At 34.0% G+C, this 19,040-nt stretch overlaps 1 protein-coding gene across 3 annotated transcripts in view; it reads left to right on the forward strand.

Annotated features, from left to right (window-relative positions):
* The window catches only part of LRPPRC (leucine rich pentatricopeptide repeat containing), a 99,379-nt gene that overhangs the window by 13,184 nt on the left and 67,155 nt on the right, over positions 1–19,040 (forward strand). For all 3 annotated transcript variants that reach the window (XM_086327197.1, XM_086327198.1, XM_086327199.1), the window contains exons 3-13: positions 80–202; positions 4,029–4,150; positions 4,256–4,314; positions 4,982–5,068; positions 5,736–5,862; positions 6,397–6,541; positions 6,855–7,000; positions 7,250–7,355; positions 7,437–7,544; positions 14,876–14,994; positions 16,457–16,550. In XM_086327197.1, coding sequence (XP_086183323.1) covers positions 80–202; positions 4,029–4,150; positions 4,256–4,314; positions 4,982–5,068; positions 5,736–5,862; positions 6,397–6,541; positions 6,855–7,000; positions 7,250–7,355; positions 7,437–7,544; positions 14,876–14,994; positions 16,457–16,550 — 1,236 coding nt within the window. The remainder of the gene's footprint in view (positions 1–79; positions 203–4,028; positions 4,151–4,255; positions 4,315–4,981; positions 5,069–5,735; positions 5,863–6,396; positions 6,542–6,854; positions 7,001–7,249; positions 7,356–7,436; positions 7,545–14,875; positions 14,995–16,456; positions 16,551–19,040) is intronic.

Below are 19,040 nucleotides of genomic sequence, written 5' to 3' on the forward strand. Positions count from 1 at the left end.
ATTTACAGATTTCAGTTTAGGTTTATCTGTATGATACAGGGTACGGTGTTAAACATTAACCATCAACCTGTTTTCATAGGTAGCCCGGGTGGTAATCAAGCCTTGCTACTACTGCGCAGCTGTGGGTCTCTCTTGCCTGAACTAAAGCTCTCTGAGAGAACAGAATTTGCTCATAAGATATGGGATGAACTTCAGAAATTGGGTATGATTGTTTGAATATATGATGTGTATAAAGGGTGTGGGTATTTTTTTCTTGTAGTAAAAAAAGAATTTCTGTGCATAAATGTCATTCAGTTTTATGAAGGGGTTTACTTGATTCATATTTTTCTTGTGTGATATGACTTATTTGGTGAGTTATAGTGACATCTAGGGGCATTAAGAATAAAGTAATTTTTCATAACAAGTAATACTTTACAAGTAAGTTAAAAAGAACAAAATAGACATTTGGTCTGTCAAAGTTACAAATGCACATACTGTTTGACCAAGTAGTTCTGTTTGTTAAAATTTATTGACATATCAAGCATTTCAGTGTTTTAATATGTTTTATTTTTTAAAAATGTCTTTTGAGGTATACTTGATTTACAAATTATTTTAACTTCAGGTATACAACATAGACCATTTGTTAGAATTTAGATAGATATACTCACATGTGCAAAAGGATATTCTTCATTGTAGCTTGTTTGCAATGGTAAGAATTTGGAACCAACTCTAATGTCCCTCACTAGGGGTATTGGTTAAATAAATTAGAGTGTCTATAAAATGGAATATGGTGCAACCATAAAAAAAAAGGAGTTCTTCATATACTAATGTGTGTTTCCAAAGTATAGTTAAAAATTAAGATGCAGAACAGGATGTATAGTTGGCTACCATTGTGAAGAAAAATGTTTATATGTGTCTGTGCGTATAATAAAATGTTTCTGGAAGGGTAGTATACACTAGCTATAATTTTTACCATACTTTTTTCTTTTAAAATTAAACTATAGTCGATGACTCTGGCTTCCCAGGTGGCTCAGTGGTAAAGAATCCACCTGGCAATTAGGAGACCTGGATTTGATCCTTGAGTGGGAATGATCCCCTGGAGGAGGAAATGGCAACCTACTCCAGTATTCTTGCCTGGGAATTCCAATATCTTTTTATACGTTTTCAATTTGGGACTGTGAACATAGTACCTATTCAAAAAATAAAATCGTGTAAAAGATAATTTGATAAAATTCAATGTTCATTCCTGATTTAAGAAAATCTTCACAAACTATATATGTCTATATGTCAGTCACATAATTTAAAGACGCATGTTGAACTAGAAGTATTTGTGAGAATGGGTTATATTCTCAAATAGAAAAGAGCCCTTACACAGTAGTACGACATTTAATACCTCAATAGAAAGACATGTAGTGTTTTCTAATTGAGCTTCTCACAAATACCTTTCCTCTACACCGTATATCCTTTGTGAGACTAAAATTCATAGTATCTTCTTCTCTTTGCCAGTAGACCAGTGCTTTGAACTCACTATACTTGTTAAGTAGTTGTTGAATTAACATTGTTAGAAACCTGGTAGGTTGCACCTGTGACTTGTTTGCAGACGTTTAAAGCTGTAAAAGTCTTGTCACACAGCATGTGGCGTCTTAGTTCCTCGACCAGGGATAGAGCCTACGCCCGTTGCCTTGAAATACGGCGTCTTAACCACTGCATCACCAGGGAAGTCCCAAGCTATAAGAGACTTTTTTTTAGCTTAGATAACATGTCCAAAGTTACAAAACGAGCTGTGAAAGAGCTGAGACTGGAACTGAGTTTTCCAGAGTACAGGGGATTCTGGAGGAAACACTGGAAATGGTAGGCTCTCATTTCAGTGTTGCCGCATGTTAAATTTTTAAAAATAGAATTACTTCTGGTGTATTCTTGGCCCCATTCTGATAATATATGTCTCCTTAAGTTTTTTTGTTCAAGTCGTTTCACCTCTTTTGGAGTGTTCTTTTTTCTTACTCTTGAAAGCAATCCATTTTTCAAGCTATAATTTAAATCCCTCCAATCTAGACTTTTACTTGCAGTCCCAATGTGTATCTCATCGGTTGCCTGCATTAGAGTTGTCAATTTGTCTTTTTAATATTAATAGATACTCTTCTCTAGGCAGCTGATGATCTTATTCATATTTGAATCTTCATCATGAACCTTCCAGTGTTTTGCATATGTTGGGTACTAAAGTAATAGTAATTGAAATTGTGGAAAATGAACTTCAAAAAAATTTAAATTCTACTTCATTAAATAGTGAGACTTTAGCATGGTTCAGTTTTGAAAGGCTCAGTAAAGTTTATTGTGAAAGGCTTGGACCGGTGTTCCCCAGACACCCAGGTCCACTCTATAGTCAGTCAGTCAAGTCTTAACTTAAAAAAAATTCTCTAAGATAATAATCACATTTTGGAAAAGGATAGATGTAATTTTTTTTTTTAATAAAACTGTTTTCTTACAAAGCCTATTAATTTATTTGAAACTGCAAAAAACTTTGACTACTAGAGCTCTGATTTAGAGACAAAGGTAGGGATAAAAACTGCTCTGCACAAAAAAGCACAAACATGTTTTTTAGTATTAGGGCAGGTCCACATTTAATACAATTACATAATCTTGATGAAGGGAGCTATATAATGACATCTTCAGGTCTCTATGTTTTTCTTGAACAGTAGAATGCCAAGCTAATAAACATAACTGCACATAAAAGGCTTGTGAAATGACAGAAAAGTGTCAGACCTTTACTGTGGGCAAGCACAAGGCAGTCCATGGAGGAGAAAATAATTGTCCAGATCACACCAGTGGATGAGTGAGTGCTAATCTAGCAAGAAACCTGGCTTCTATCTAAAATAGTAATGTTTTAGAATATTCTTTTGAGTTTGAACAAAGTAAGTTGATGATAATTTGTAAAATTATTACATAATGAGATTGAACAAGAACATGATATTGTAACATTAAAAGTAATGGACAGTACAGCCAGAGCCATGAGATAGTATTAAAGGTATACAGGTATATGGTAAGATACATAAGGACAAGCTGTTTTATAGCTTTTTATTGTTAAAGTAGGATGCTTTAGGATGATGTCCCTAAACTTTGAGTTTTTAATGTAAATTTTAGACAGTTAAAGACTTTCTCAATTCACTCTATGAAAGATAACAGTATTTATTTTTTTTTAAAAATTCTCTTCGAGAAATGACCCATGAAATTAACTAGACGTAATAGTAAGTATGCAGATAACATTTTTAATGAAATTCACAGAAATATTTTTGTCATCTGCAGAACTATGTTATTGTGACAGAAATAAAGAAATGAAACCTAGTAGAGTTTTGTCGGAGAAGGTGATGGCACCCTACTCCGGTACTCTTGCCTGGAAAATCCCATGGACGGAGGAGCCTGGTGGGCTACAGTCCATGGGGTCACTAAGAGTCAGACACTTACTGAGCGACTTCACTTTCACTTTCACTTTCATGCATTGGAGAAGGAAATGGCAACCCACTCCAGTGTTCTTGCCTGGAGAATCCCAGGGATGGCGGGGCCTGGCGGGCTACCGTCTGTGGGGTCGCAGAGTCGGACACGACTGAAGCGACTTAGCAGCAGAGTTACGTTAACTTTTATCTTGACCATAAAATCTTCCTGAAAAACCACAGTAGATGTCACTTACCTGGATTTTGAGCAGTATTTTCAGCTTTTCCAACATACTAGAGGAACTATTTTTTCTAGAGGAAAATTAGAGGAAAATGCGCACTAGAGGAAGCAATTTCTGATTGGAAGGGAATACTATGCTTCATAAGTAAGAGGCCTTTTAATACTTGAATAGATGGTTGCATGTAACTGTCCCTTAATTCAATAGTTACTCTTGTATACTTAGTTTACTCTGTTCTGACAGGATTTCTACATGGATGGGTCTAAATATGGGGTAAAATTCTGAATTGATCATTTTACCCTTTTTGTTACATTTAAGTGCACATATTTTAGTTGTGATAAAGGGTATGACTTTTCTAAAAATTTTATATAAATTTCACTTGTAGGTACTGTGTATGATGTAAGTCACTATAATGCTTTGCTTAAAGTCTACCTTCAAAATGAGCATAAATTTTCACCAACTGACTTCTTGGCAAAAATGGAAAAAGGAAACGTTCAACCAAATCGAGTAAGTAGTTGCTATTACAGATGTGTTTATTGGTCATATCAACTTTTATTTTTAACCAAGAAAAAAAATTATTAAAAAGTATTTACTGGCCCATTTCTTTGACAGGTGACATACCAAAGGTTGATTGCTGCTTATTGTAATATGGGAGATATTGAAGGTGCCAGGTATTATAAATGCATGTTTAAGCAAACAAATATGTACGTCTTGTAGATCTAGAATATAGTCATTTTTTTTTTTTAATTAGAAAATTATTTTAGAAGGATTTTAGCCTAGCGAATTTGGTCATATGACTTAGATAAAATACTAAATTGTGTAAAAGGGGAAAGCTAATTAATTGAAGATTACTATTTTAATTAAATATAATTTACTGGAGCAGAAATTTAAAATTGTTGGGTTAAAAGCTGGTTTTACTTTTTTTGTTCGTTAAATTGCTGTTTCCAAAAACAAATGTTGGTAACCATTTACATTGTATTCATTTATAAAACTGATAATATTCTCTTTATTTCACACGTTTTATATAAAATCAGTTGTGACATTGTTCATGGATAGTTTATTCCTACTTTTGGATGGAGGGTTTAGGAAATAAGGAATAAATTGAAATGTACAATCTCATTTTTAATGAAATGAATCTTGTTAAACTTTATGCTTTTTGAAGCTTAATTAGTAGTACAGAAGAAACAATCAGATTTTTAAAATTTACCCTCTATCTTTAACAAATGTACTTGAAAACTATTGATACAACTTCAGGGAGTGGGATTTTTGTGTGCACATATTGTAAAAAGTGTTTTTCATGTATTTCCAAGAAGTATTTTTATTTCTCTTTTGTTGCAGCACGATTCTTGGATTTATGAAAACTAAGGATCTTCCAGTCACAGAGGCAGTATTCAGTGCTCTTGTCACGGGGCATGCAAGATCTGGGTAATGCTCAGCCTAGGGATTTACTCTCAAGTGAGGTTTAATTTATAGGAAGCTATTGTAGAAAATTCTTAAAACTATGTTTAACTCTAAAAAAACTCTTTTGAGTCTATGTGGTAGAATATGCACATCTTAATATAAGTTATTCTTAAATTATCTGTTTGATTAAATTTTTATTTGAAGGTTTTCAGTTTTAAAAACTGAACTTGATCCAAAGTAACTGATTTTGTAAAGTTTATTAACTGTTTTGCTAGTGCCCTAGAAAATATTTTTATTTTTGAAGAATATTTTACTAAATGTTATTCTTTCCTAAAAAGATAGATTTGAGTCATAACATACCCAATGGAAGAGGGCACATTCTTTAATGTCTGTAATTATTGGTTTAATTTGGTTTTGGAAAAGTTAGCTATAAAAATTTGAGATGTTAAGGATCCTTATTATTTTGGAAACCTATTACTAGTTTAATATGTATTTTTAATACATGTTAATACATATACATTTTTATAATATATATCTAATATGTATTTTTCCTTTTCTGATGTTATTCTAAATCTTTGTACTTAAGAATTAAGAATTTTTAATAAGCAGAGGTAATATATTGTAGATTAAATGATATGACATTTGGCAGTATTATAGTAATCTGTTTTATTTTCTTTGAATTAATGTACAGAGAGATGGAGAATGCAGAAAATATTCTCACAGTAATGAAAGAGGCTGGAATTGAGCCTGGTCCAGACACATACCTAGCACTATTGAATGCATATGCCGAGAAGGGTGATATTGACCATGTTAAACAGGTGTGACTTACATAAATAAACATACTTTTAAATCATTTGTATAAACTCTTGAATTTTGTGTGATATGGAAAAGTATAGTGTATATCTGTTTTTAATGATATCTCTTATAGATAGTCTTGAAGGAGAATTCTTACTGTAGTTCAGTACTTTGCTGCTGATGTAACAATTATTGCTGAAACAGAATATTTTCTGTTTTACAAAAGAAGTCTTAAACCTTTAGATGGTGTGTGTCCTCAGTCTCTCAGTCGTTTCTGACTCTTTGTAACTCCATGGACTGTAGCCTGATAGGGTCCTCTGTCCATGGGATTTTCCAGGCAAGAATACTAGAGCAAGTTGCCATTTCCTACTCTAGGGGATCTTCCTGACCCAGGGATTGAACCCATGCCTCTTTGAGTCTCCTGCATTGGCAGGCAGGTTCTTTACCACTGTACCATATATATAAAATTTTAAAATCTTGGTATTTTAATTTATTTAGATTCAGTTTAAAAAATTTTGCATCTCATTTGTTCTTTTAATTTCTGGACCTTCCTTTAGACCCTGGAGAAAGTGGAGAAGTCTGATCTTTATCTTATGGATCGTGATTTATTGCAAATTATCTTGAGTTTCAGTAAAGCTGGGTATCCTCAATATGTCCCAGAAATTTTGGAAAAAATTACATATGAAAGAAGATATATTCCAGGTAGTTTTAAAGTTTTTATTTTCATAATTTTTCTAAAAATAAAAGTATTTTTACATGACGGAATGGACATTCTCTAGCAATAGGGTATTGTGGTAGATGAACATACAATTCTTCTAAAGCTTTAATAAACTGAAAAAATTGAGTTAGTGAATACATGGGAGTATTTTGATTTGGAAGTATTTATTATTTAGGCAGATAAATCCTTTTTGGTACTTGCAGTTCATAAGTTTGTCTTTTGATGTTGATATGAATGGGAAATCAGTAACAGATTTTGTTTAAATCAGTAACAAAAGATGTCTTTGTTTTTTTCCAGATACAATGAACCTCATTTTGCTTTTAGTCACTGAAAAATTGGAAGATACGGCATTGCAGATTTTATTAGCATGTCCTATATCAAGGGAAAGCAGTCTGAATGACTTTGGCAGTTTCTTTTTACGACATTGTGTGACTGTGAATACGGTATTCAAATAGTCCATTTTTACTTTGTAGACAGTGTAATCGGCAGTGAAATACGATTGTTTAAAATAGAAGAACATGAGACTAGATCAACTATTAATATAAATAGTAAGAAAGCTTTGTTTTTGTGTTGGAAGAGTTTTGGGCAGAAAGAGGATGAGGGGTTCACACTTTGCTTTTGTCTCAAAGGCAGAAGGTCAAATGGTAGGATATTTGCAGATTGAACTGACGTGTAGTGCCTTTCTTTTCTAGCCTCCAGAGCAGCTTAGAGACTACTGTAAGAAGCTAAAGGAAGCCCAGCTGCACACGTCGCCTTTGCAGTTCACACTCCAGTGTGCTTTAGTGGCTCAAAAATTCGGTACTGTATTCTCATAATTAGAACTCACATAAGCAAGTTTTGCTGAGGTAGCTTTGATATATTTTATGGTATCTCTTTCAGATTTGGCAAAAGTGCTGATGAAGGCTTTGAAGGAAGAAGGTTTTCCTATTAGAACTCATTATTTTTGGCCATTGCTAGTTGGACATCAGAAGGAGAAAAATGTTCAAGGTTTGGTTTTACCTTTTACAGATATAGTGGTTCAGATATCCAGTATAACAGTTTCTGTACACATTTAATTGAATTATTTGAGGAAACATACTTATTAAACCTTATGGGGAAATAGAATTGGTTTAAGCCATGGTAAAGTATTAGGTAAAAGCTTAAAAGACAAACATAATGGATTTCTTTCATCTTAATTTCATTTCTTATTTCATCTCTAATCTTGGTATTCAAACGTGTGATTTTTTTTTTTTTTTTTCAAACTTGTGATTGTGGCTTTAAATAGTTCATCATTTTTAAGTTCTTCAAAAAACGCTTTAGTTCTTGGTTTTACATACATGTAGTGTTTGAAATTAGTTTATCTAGCCTTATTAAAGTCAATGTTATATACCATACAACTAGACCGTTTTCTTTCTGGACCAGTCTATTTTTCCTTTACTGAGCTGTTAAAATAATAGGAAAGGCAAGAGAACTTTTATTGCAAAATAAGTGCTCATGGCCTGACAGCCTACTGATTGAAGGACAGAAATGTTCAATCTTCCAGGTTCTTAAGTACGTTTAAGCATTTAGCATGCTTTTCCCTGTACACATGGGATGTCTATAGGATATGAATAAGAATTGAACAAATATTAAATTTTAGAGCACAGTATCTAATTCCTTGGTTTGCATTATTGGTAATTCAGAAAGAGTAGTCTCATAAAAAGATGCTTTTAACAGAAGTACTTCCCCCTTGGGGAAACAAAAAATGGTCTTTTTCATTTTATCTTGCTGTATAATGTGCTTTAGAATGAGATGCAGGGTTGTTAGTATGACATTGGGTGACAAACAAAGTGCACAAACAACAAAAAAGTGCTTTTAGCAGACTTTGATGTTGCAATTTTGTTTTAAATATATAGCTGTCTTCTGGTTTCAAGGAAATAGTGAAACAAGTCTTCCCTAATTGTTTCTGGCTCTAAAAGTATCTAAATCCTTTTTAGAAAAATCTTTGGGAAAACAATATGTTAGTTGATTAACTCTTTGCGTATCCTCCAGTTCTGAAAGCTCCAAGAGGTAACCTTTAACCTAGTCTTTTTGAACCACAGAAAATCTGCATCATTCCATGAAAATCCCTTGGGCATATTAGTATTGTCCATTGTACACAGATATGAAAATACTTTGAGTACTCCCGTTGAAACCTTTGTTGGTTCATCAGGTCAGTTTTTTTCCCTCAACCTATCACAGTATGTAGACTTGAATTGTTTACTACATTTTACTACTTAGTAAACATGAAAGAAGAATTCAGGTAATTTCTTTCCATAGTTGTATCTCAGACTGGTAGAAAAGTGGACTCTTGTCTCCCGGCCCTCTTTTCTTAGACTGTTTGGATCAAAGGTACCTTTTTGGAAGCTCCCATTATATTAATGAAGGAACTGAGAGCCCAGAGAGTCAGTGAATGGTCTTAGGTTCTACATGTAGTCGTCAGTGGTGCTTGGATTAGAACACAGTTTCTGTCCTCCTATTGTAAATACTCATTGCTAATACCTTAACAACTGCATATTTAGACATTGGTAAATATACTGTATTTGTTTTCTAAAAATTCTTAGCTGTTGGTTAAAAATTAGGTATTGATTTTTGAATTAAGGACATTTTAAAAAAGTGGTACCAGTTATTTTAATCAATGAAGATTTTTAACTGGGAAAATAGGAAAACTGAGGAAGTTAGCCTGAGAGTACAAGAGATTGTCAGCTGGTTTATAGTTTTTAAAAACTCATTTCTCTCTTGCAAATAGTCCTGAAAACAAAGTATGTGTTCTACAGACTTTTCTTCATGTAACAGGTCAATGACTGTACATATTTTATATAGTTTCGTTCAATTCAGTCGCTCAGTCGGGTCCAACTCTTTGCGACCCCATGGACTGCAGCACGCCAGGCTTTCCAGTCCATCACCAACTCCCGGATCTTGCTCAGACTCACGTCCATCAAGTCAGTGATGCCATCCAACCGTCTCAACCTCCGTTGTCCCCTTCTCCTCCTCCTGTCAATCTTTCCCAACATCAGGGTCTTTCCAGTGAGTCAGTTCTTTGCATCAGTTGGCCAAAGTATTGGAGCTTTAGTTCCTCCAATGAATATTCAGGACTGATTTCTTTTAGGATTGACTAGTTTGATCTCCTTGCAGTCCAAGGGACTCTCAAGAGTCTTCTCCAGCACCACAGTTGAAAACCATCAATTCTCCAGCACCCTGTAAGATAAAGAAGTAACATTCTTAATAGTGCAGTGACTTTATCTTTTGGGGAATGTCATATGTAAACTGGTAGAAATAAATAGAAGAAAGTAATGGCTACAGAGATGGAGGATGTAGAGGAGTATTTTTCATAAGGAAAAAATAAAAACTAGGAAATCAAAGAAAGGTATTCAGAGCTCAGATCAGACTGAACCAAGTTTTCAACTGTAGCATGATCAAACGTTTATTGAATAGAATTTTTCTGGCTGCAGATTTGGCCATCACCAAGCCCTAAAAAAGATTCTTATAGCGACTTCCTCATGGCTTTTCTTGCTGGTGTTTCTCTGTGGCACAAATGGAAAAATCCTCTCTTAGAATTTTAGTGGACTGGCCCAAGTGAGAGGAAATAATGCAGAATGATTAAGGATCTACATGCCTTGGTATATTTTTAGAAACCTGAAAATAAGAATATAAAAGGTAAAATATGAAAGGAAAGGCTGGTATGAAAGCCTAAATACCAGTTGAGTAAAATGGTTGAGTAGAAGGTACTTTTTATTTTTCTAGTAAAATGCTTTCTGTTGAAAATCTAAACAAATGGAGATGCATCTGTGTCTGGTTTTATCGGAAGCAGTTTACTTTTTTTCCCCAAATGGCTTACAGTAAGTTTTTTTTTTTTTTAATTTGAACAAAATCTGTACTTTAGTTAACAATACTATATCACACATTAATTTCCTGTTTTTTTTTTTCTTTTTTTTAAAACATAGTATTTTCTCTATAATCTCAGAATTGGATTAGAAGCTTCAAACCTTGTTCAGTTTTTTTGTTTTTAAAGATCACTAAGGTAATAAGTTTTCTAGACTTTGAGCAGTAATACTTGATGCCAGAATACATGGAACTGTATCAAAGTTTTCAGTGGATATAAATTAGAAATCTGGCATTCTGTTCATACTAAGTCAAACAAGTAGAATAAAAAAGAATCCTTATTTTAGGGGGTACTTTTAAAAAAATAAGAAATTCCCTCCTTGTAAAGTGAGTTCTCTGGGTAGTCTAAAATCATGTGGCATAAACAACCCTAGTCAGTGGGATTTGTTCAGAAAACCCATGTATCTTTCCCAGTAGTTTGAAGTACTTTAATTCCTTTAAAACTTTTGAATGGAGACTTTCCTTTTGATTCATAAACTTTATGGTGCTTACATTTGAAATACTGTTTACTAGATCGTTTAGATTTTCTAAGTTCACAGAGGTTTGGGATCCTTGTTTATCTAAGTTAATATATGAATATTTTTTTAAAATGTGGATTGTATTTTTGAGGAAGATACATGTAGGTGTGTCAGATCAGTCACCTTTCTTACTGAGAAGTGTTTGCATCTTCCTGTCCGACTATAGTTACTGAAGTGAATATCCTTGACTGAACTCATCTGAGCAATGATGGGAATCCAGGTTTTCATAAAACTGCCTTAGTTTCAGTTGGAAAGATACATAAGTTAAAAATGCTACCAATGCAGGTCATCTAAACAGGCAGAATGCACTCTTCCTGACCTTAAAAGCATTATTAGAAGATTGAAGAATTAAGAGATTAAAATATATTTGAGGCATTGATGATGAGAAGTGTTTGTATAGGAATCTTCGGTCTGTAGTTAGTTTGTTGACCTGTTTGCAAGAAAATGAAACAGTTATTTTATGCTATTAGAGTATTTTAAGACAGCTAAAAATATTTTAGTTGTTGTTACTATTAACATTTGTTTAGTATTTTTAGGGTTTCACACAGATTTTAGTTTTAGTGACCACCCTGAGAAGTATAATACGGAGCTTTATTATCATTCCTGAGTCCAAAAGGACTTGGATCTTAGGTCCTTCTGATTGATTGGAGGGGAAAGTGTAGGCTTTTCCTTTTTTGTAGTGTTTCAAGCACCTGCCTGCAGTTAGTAAACAGTGTTTCTATTTTAGGACATGTCTTTGACATTGAAGAAAATGCTTACTTTAACACTTTTGTTAAAATTAAGATTATTGGACTCCTGGAGGCATTTCCAACTTTATTTAAGTAGAGAAATCTATACTCTTCCCCTGAGTAGGCTGAGATGAAAGCCTTCTTAATATAGAACTTTATATACTGATCAGTTTAAACTGAGTTGCAATACTGGGATTCTTTTTGTTCAGTATGTTTTTTCAGATGTCCTCCATCTTCCTGTAGGCCTAGACCACAGGAATTTGTTCCATACCTGTGGGTAATATTTGCAGTTTTGATACTTTGCTTCCATCCATTTAATAGGCATGGACTCTTACAGGTCAGAAAATTGTTCTGTTTATTGAGTGCCTTGATGTATTGCCTTATTACATGGATGGTGGGTAGAAGGATCAAGTCAAATGTTACATGTTAAATTGTTGTTATATGTTAAAATGTCTAGAAGGCACAGGTTGGGTATATTGCCATTTCTAGTGTGTAAGCTAAGAAATTGTTGCCCAGTAAAGTGGAGTTTTTCTGAATGTTGAGCTTTAAGCCAACTTTCTCACTCTCCTCTTTGACTTTCATCAAGAGGCTTTTTAGTTCCTCTTCACTTTCTGCCATAAGGATGGTATCATCTGCGTATCTGAGGTTATTGATATTTCTCCCAGCACTCTTGATTCCAGCTTGTGCTTCTTCCAGCCCAGCGTTTCTCATGATGGACCCTGCATATAAGTTAAATAAGCAGGGTGACAATATACAGCCTTGACATACTCCTTTTCCTATTTGGAACCAGTCTGTTGTTCCATGTCCAGTTCTAACTGTTGCTTCCTGACCTGCATACACATTTCTCAAGAGGCAGGTCAGGTGGTCTGGTATTCCCATCTCTTTCAGAATTTTCCACAGTTTATTGTGATCCACACAGTCAAAGGCTTTGGCATAGTCAATAAAGCAGAAATAAAAAACTAAGATCATGGCATCTGGTCCCATCACTTCATGGGAAATAGATGGGGAAACAGTGGAAACAGTGGCAGACTTTATTTTTTTGGGTTCCAAAATCACTGCAGATGGTGATTGCAGCCATGAAATTAAAAGACACTTACTCCTTGGAAGGAAAGTTATGACCAACCTAGACAGCATATTCAAAAGCAGAGACGTTACTTTGCCAACAAAGGTCCGTCTAGTCAAGGCTGTGGTTTTTCCAGTGGTCATGTATGGATGTGAGAGTTGGACTGTGAAGAAGGCTGAGCTCTGAAGAATTGATGCCTTTGAACTGTGGTGTTGGAGAAGACTCTTGAGAGTCCCTTGGACTGTAAGGAGATCCAACCAGTCCATCCTAAAGGAGATCAGTCCTGGGTGTTCATTGGAAGGACTGATGCTGAAGCTGAAACTCCAGTACTTTGGCCACCTCATGCGAAGAGTTGACTCACTGGAAAAGACTCTGATGCTGGGAGGGATTGGGGGCAGGAGGAGAAGTGGACCACAGAGGATGAGGTGGCTGGATGGCATCACCAGCTCAGTGGACATGAGTTTGGGTGAACTCTGGGAATTGGTGATGGACAGGGAGGCCTTGAGTGCTGTGATTCATGGGGTTGCAAAGAGTCGGACACGACTGAACGACTGAACTGAACTGAACTGAAAGTGGAGTTACTCACAGTTACTCTGCCATTAAGTGCCAGGACCAGAGTTGAAAGCTAAGTCTCTTTAAACTGCAAACCTTGCTTTTGTTTTGTCACTTCACTGTAATGTCGTACCTGAAATTTAGAAATTTACTTTAAACCGTGGTCATGAAAGCAGTCATTACTGGCCAGAAGATACTTTGAGGACATTAGATTAGCACAGGTCTATTACTAGTAATTGTAAAGCAGCTATGTACTGCGCCAAGTGCTTAGTAATTTTTGCGTATGAAGAAGAGCCCAGTGTGACTTGCTATTTTTATGATAGATATAAAGGTTGTTAGTACTAATTCCCAGGGAGTTGTTGGAGGAATAGCTTCAGATTTTTCTTGCAATTATTGTTTAGGCTTGTGTGTGCTGTATGGACCAACTTGACATGCATGTTCTCTTTAATCTATATGTAAGCACTTGCTTTGTCTTTTGGGGTTTTTTTCCTGTGTTGTTTTTACATAGTGAAAAATACATTTAATTAAGGTTTTGAAAATACTGGGTAATTTTAAATATAATGAACTGTTTAAATTTAAAAGGTTTTGATCCATAATCTGAATTTTATCTAAAAAATGTGCAATATTCATAATGTAGTCAGACTTGTCTCTATATGCAAGTCTGTATTCAGTGAGAATTTATAGTCAAGTTTTGGTACTAGAATCTATTACATAAGAAACTTAAAGAAATATAGTTTTTATGTAGATAATACCATAAATCAAAAACAGGGATTTTTTTTAGGGGAAGTTTTAACAATGTGAAAGTAATAAAGCTAAAGAAGTAAATTCTAAAGAGAAAAATAAATGAGGTCTTTCTTAAACTATTGCTTCTGTCAAAGTAGGTAGCACCTGAATAGTTTGACAATATTCTAGAATTGTCTGATTTAAAAAAATGTTTGTACTATTTGAAGCTAACCATAGCTTTGGAAAACATGAACTGTCCTTTTGAGAAGTTAATAAAAGATGTTTTTATGAATGGGGGAAATGAAAGAACGAACAATTTACTAGACTTTTATAGTGTAAAATACAATGAGACTAGCTCATTAGAATCAATTATTCTTTCTTGTGTTATTAAATAAGAATTCACAGGGTAGTTATTAATAAGAATTCACAAGGAATTCTTTACATACGTGCTTAACTTAAAAACTTTTGTCTTAAACAGATCTCTTCTCACCCCACTCCTCTAATCCCTTGTCTCTGATATTTATTCATGTCAAGTTTTATTTTGTAGATCCATCAATGCTGTGTGATAGCAGTGATGTTTTATGATCTCTGTTCAGTTGGGATACTGGAAATTATTAAGCATCTGGCTTAATTGTTTTCATTTTTCTTATGAATTAATAGGGAGAGATGTAGGAAGGAGCAGTTTAATTTTTTTCATTTAGCATCTTATCACCCAGTTTTGTTCTTTCTCTTTCAGACAAACAAAATGCTGAGTACTTTTCCTGCATTAAAATTCAAATAGATGAACTGAACTTTGATCTTTTGTTAATGTATTCTCAGTTCTTCATCTCTGTGTTCTTAAATTTGATCTTACAGGTATAGTGGAAGTCCTGAAAGGAATGCATGAGATGGGAGTGACTCCTGATCAGGAGACGTACGTTAATTACGTGTTTCCGAGCTTTGATAGTATAAAGTCAGTTCGTGCTGTTCTGCAGGTGAGCACAGTGTGGCTCTAATTTCATAATTGAAGAGAGCATCTTCCCTCCCTAGTGTTTTGTGGTAACCAAGGAAAAAGTCACTGAGCCGAGTACTAAAATGGTCATGTTGGTATATAACTTTCTAAAGCTTTGTAAAAAAATATTGGTGAGTGTAACACCTGTAAGGTTGTTAAACTTTAAAAAAAACTTTAAAAGGGAAAATAACATTTGTCTTGTGTTGAAGAGAGAACGTGCCAATATCACACACAATTTAAATAAAACAATTTCACTCTAACCCCACTCTACAATGTAGCTGTACCTATGTTTTGAGTAGTACTTTTACTTCTCTATGAATTTTCATAATAAACTCTTAATAAATTTACTATTCCGGTTTTTTTTTGAATAATTTTTTGTTTGACCCCAAAGCTTTATTTTCCTACCAGATACTTCCTGTCCCCACCAGAATAAGCAAGACATTTATAAAAGGGCCTGTGAAAAATTGACTTGGATAGTGCACTGGCTCAGCAAATGGTTGCACTTTGATTTTCAGAATAAAGCACTGGGCAATTAGGAACAACTCTGTAGAGTACACATACTTTAAGATGTAATGTTTTGCTCAGAAGACCTGTTTCTTAGGTGGTTATTCACATAATGCCTTTATTTTTCTATATTGTTAGCGTGTCTTTTCTTTTAAATAATTTCATAATTACAGTCCTCTTAAAGATACAGTTTATGTCTTGAGTGTCTTTAGCTTTCTTCCCTGAGTCCTTAACAGTGTATTTTGAGACTGTGCTATCCATATTTAACTGTTAAAAAATGCACTTAAAAAGGTAGTTTCCCCACATATTTCCCCAAAACCTACTCTTCTCACTTGGCACCTTTACATTATAGTATGTAATTCCACAAATTATTTTTTATGATTGAATGTCTTATTGTATAGATGTACCATAATTTATCTTTATTTCTTATTATTGGTTAGTTGATTTTTAATATTGTGCTGTTATTATAAAGTGGTTCAGTAAATATGTTCAGGTGAATTTCAACTCATTTACTTAAATTATTAAATATGATATTGAGACAAGTAATTACCCATTTGGAGTTAAATAAAAATAAATTTGACCTGTACCTCATTATATGCCTTAAAATATCATCTTGGATCAATACATTCTTTGTTTTGGATTAGTACATTGTTGTAAATGAGAGAGTAGTTCTAATGTCTTCAGTAGTAAACTCTCCCTAGAAGGAAGGCACTCTAATAGTAACAGATTATGTAAATTTAAAGATAAACATTTAATTTAGGATGTTGAAACTCCATTCATAGCTTTTGCTAAAGTTTGGTTATTCAATTTATTTGTATTTTAGAAAATGATCTTTTAAAATAAAAGATCATTAGAGTTTCTGATATAAAGAAATGGAAAAACAGGAAATTTGAATATTTTAAGCTGAGGTATATTATCATTGAAATATGCTTTATCCCTAGGAAAACGGATGTCCACATGATGATAATGTGTTTTCTCAAGCTGAATTGAGAAGTAAAGCAGTAAATGGAAACTTAGATTATATTTTATCATTTAGTAAGTATGCAACATAAGGAGTAAACTTGGCGGGTGTTAATTTCTGTGACTTTTGAGAACATACAGGGTAGTCCATGCCCTCACTCCCTGCCTCGGGTAGTTCAGAGTAATTTCCATGAAAGGGAGGAAGTTTTTATAAGTTTTTTTGAAAATTATCCTGATAAGACGGTTTATGAATTGAAACTTAAAAATAATTTGGAAATAGTTTTAAAACGTAAAGAACCTTGGAAGTAACATGGTGTTAGGTTGGAATGGGGACCTGAAAGGCTTGGATCTTATTTATAATAAACTGCTGATTATGGGATCAGAAACAAATCTCTCTACCATTCTTTTGTTTCAATTTCATGAAATGGGATTGTATTGCCTGTCTCTCTACCTTGTGGGAGTTGTGAAAATCCTCTGAGATGTGGTTTTTGAAAGTGTTTTCTAAACTAATGCTTATTATGGCCCTCAGTTATGTGAAGCCAGCTCCCCAGTCCTCATTAATGAAACACAGCAAATGTTTACTAAACACTTATAAATGGTAGGGTGCTTTACAGTGTTCATCACATATTAATAAAAGTCATACACTGGTAGATGAAGAGAGGCTTAGAGAGGTTAAATGATTTGGCCAAAGTTGGTGACTGAGTCAGACCAAGATCATGTAACTTTAACCTTATTATTATTATTATTTTTTTACTATCAGACATTTTAATTTTAATAAATTAGACATTTTTTAATTAAAAAATTTTAACATTATCTATGGCATTAACTTGACAGTGTTTCAGGTCTTGTGAAAAGGCACCATTTAAAAACAAACATACAAACATCAATATCCAGCCCACTAAAATGTTAAAAGCTAAGCTTTGATTAACATGTATTCAAACTGTATAAATGGAAGCTTTGTGAAAACCAGATTGTTGGTACATAGTACCTGTGTCTACATTATTTAAAATAGAGCCTCTAATTCAAAATATGCCCAAATTGGATTTATTTTATTTTATGGTATTATTGTAAAGGGAAAGGTGAAATGTCAGTATGAAAAATGGTGATTGTTAGAGGTGTAGTTATTTGAGTGTAAGGTTGGGTATTAATGCAGGCTGCTATCCGAGTGTATTGATTTTGCCTTCCACTCTGTATAATATATAGATTTTTCATACTGACAAGTTGAAAACAGAAGCATTAACAGGAATCTGGGCACATAAGGTGAATACAAGAGAGATGCCTTTCCCTTTATCATACCATCCATTCCACTTCATTGTCAACCTCTTGATTTTTTTCAGACTTGTTTGTTGCTACGGAAACTAGATGCTTTCTGTCAGCAGTCTTCCAGCTGGCTGAAATGTTTCTGGTGACCTTTTTAATTAATAAAAGCTTGATAATAATCTGTAAAATACTAATTTGAATAGTTTAGAAATAACTTTTCAAGAGGTTGTTTATTAAATGTGAAAAAGAAAATTGCCATGAACTTAAAGACTACAGAAGATTTCGGCTCACTCCATGAGTGTCCTCCCTTTCCCTTGAATTACAGGTCTTTGAAGAGTGGTTAGTTCTGTAATTGCTGGTATTTGCTGTAGGCTGCTTGTAGAGAGGCACTTTTGGTTACTATAAGGAATAGCAAGTAGTAGCGAAAAGTAAATGGATTGTCTTTTTTTTAAATTGAGGTGTAATTGACATAAAATATTAGTTTCAGGCATTATAATATAGTAATTCAATATTTGTATGTATTGGAAAGTGATCACCAGAATAAATCTAGTTAACATCCATCCCCATACATGGTTACGAAATTTTTTTTTCTTGTGATGAGGACTGAAGATCTCTTGGCAACTTTCACATATGAAATACAGTATTACCAACTGTAGTCACCATGCTGTATATTCCAACCCCCTGACTTATGAAATAGCTAATCTTGATCAAGTTTGTGGAATAGTAAGAACCATTTCTCCATTTGAGTTTGTAGGCATGGAAAATAACGTGATCAAGCGAAATTCAGGGTTACCCAAAAGCATGTGGTGCATCCACTTTCAAATTCCTGGAGCAACTAAATTCAGGTCATTTCAGAGACAGGTTTTAGAGTTAATGTCACATGAAACCACTGAGAAACTTGGGCTTCGTGTTCAAGGGATCTGACAGTTGGTCTCGAGTAATTCTCCTTATGTGTGTGGGTTAACTTTTTTTTTCATATTTAGAGAGATGAACAAATAATATTAAAACTTATGGTGACTTTTCCCATGAATTTTTAAAAAATCTTAACCAGGTATCTAAACTATTTATTAATTCTGTCTTCAGAATTTGCCTCCACAGTGGGTTCCTACCTGTTATAATTCTGTTCCTCTTGAATCTTTTGTAGCCACTTTACATAATGTACTGAAAAGATGAAAACAATTACTTATAACATGGCACCATTTTATGTATTTATTTTATATAAAATAACTTCAGGAGATGCCCGCCATGATTCTGTCCCATGCTTGTTATGACAAGGGTTATGTGGGGCGTCAGGTTTTATGCATT

This window comes from Bos grunniens, chromosome 11, assembly GCF_055505025.1.
Source record: "Bos grunniens cultivar Pamir isolate PY7600 chromosome 11, Bosgru_T2T1.0, whole genome shotgun sequence".
NCBI classification, from domain to species: Eukaryota; Metazoa; Chordata; class Mammalia; order Artiodactyla; family Bovidae; genus Bos; species Bos grunniens.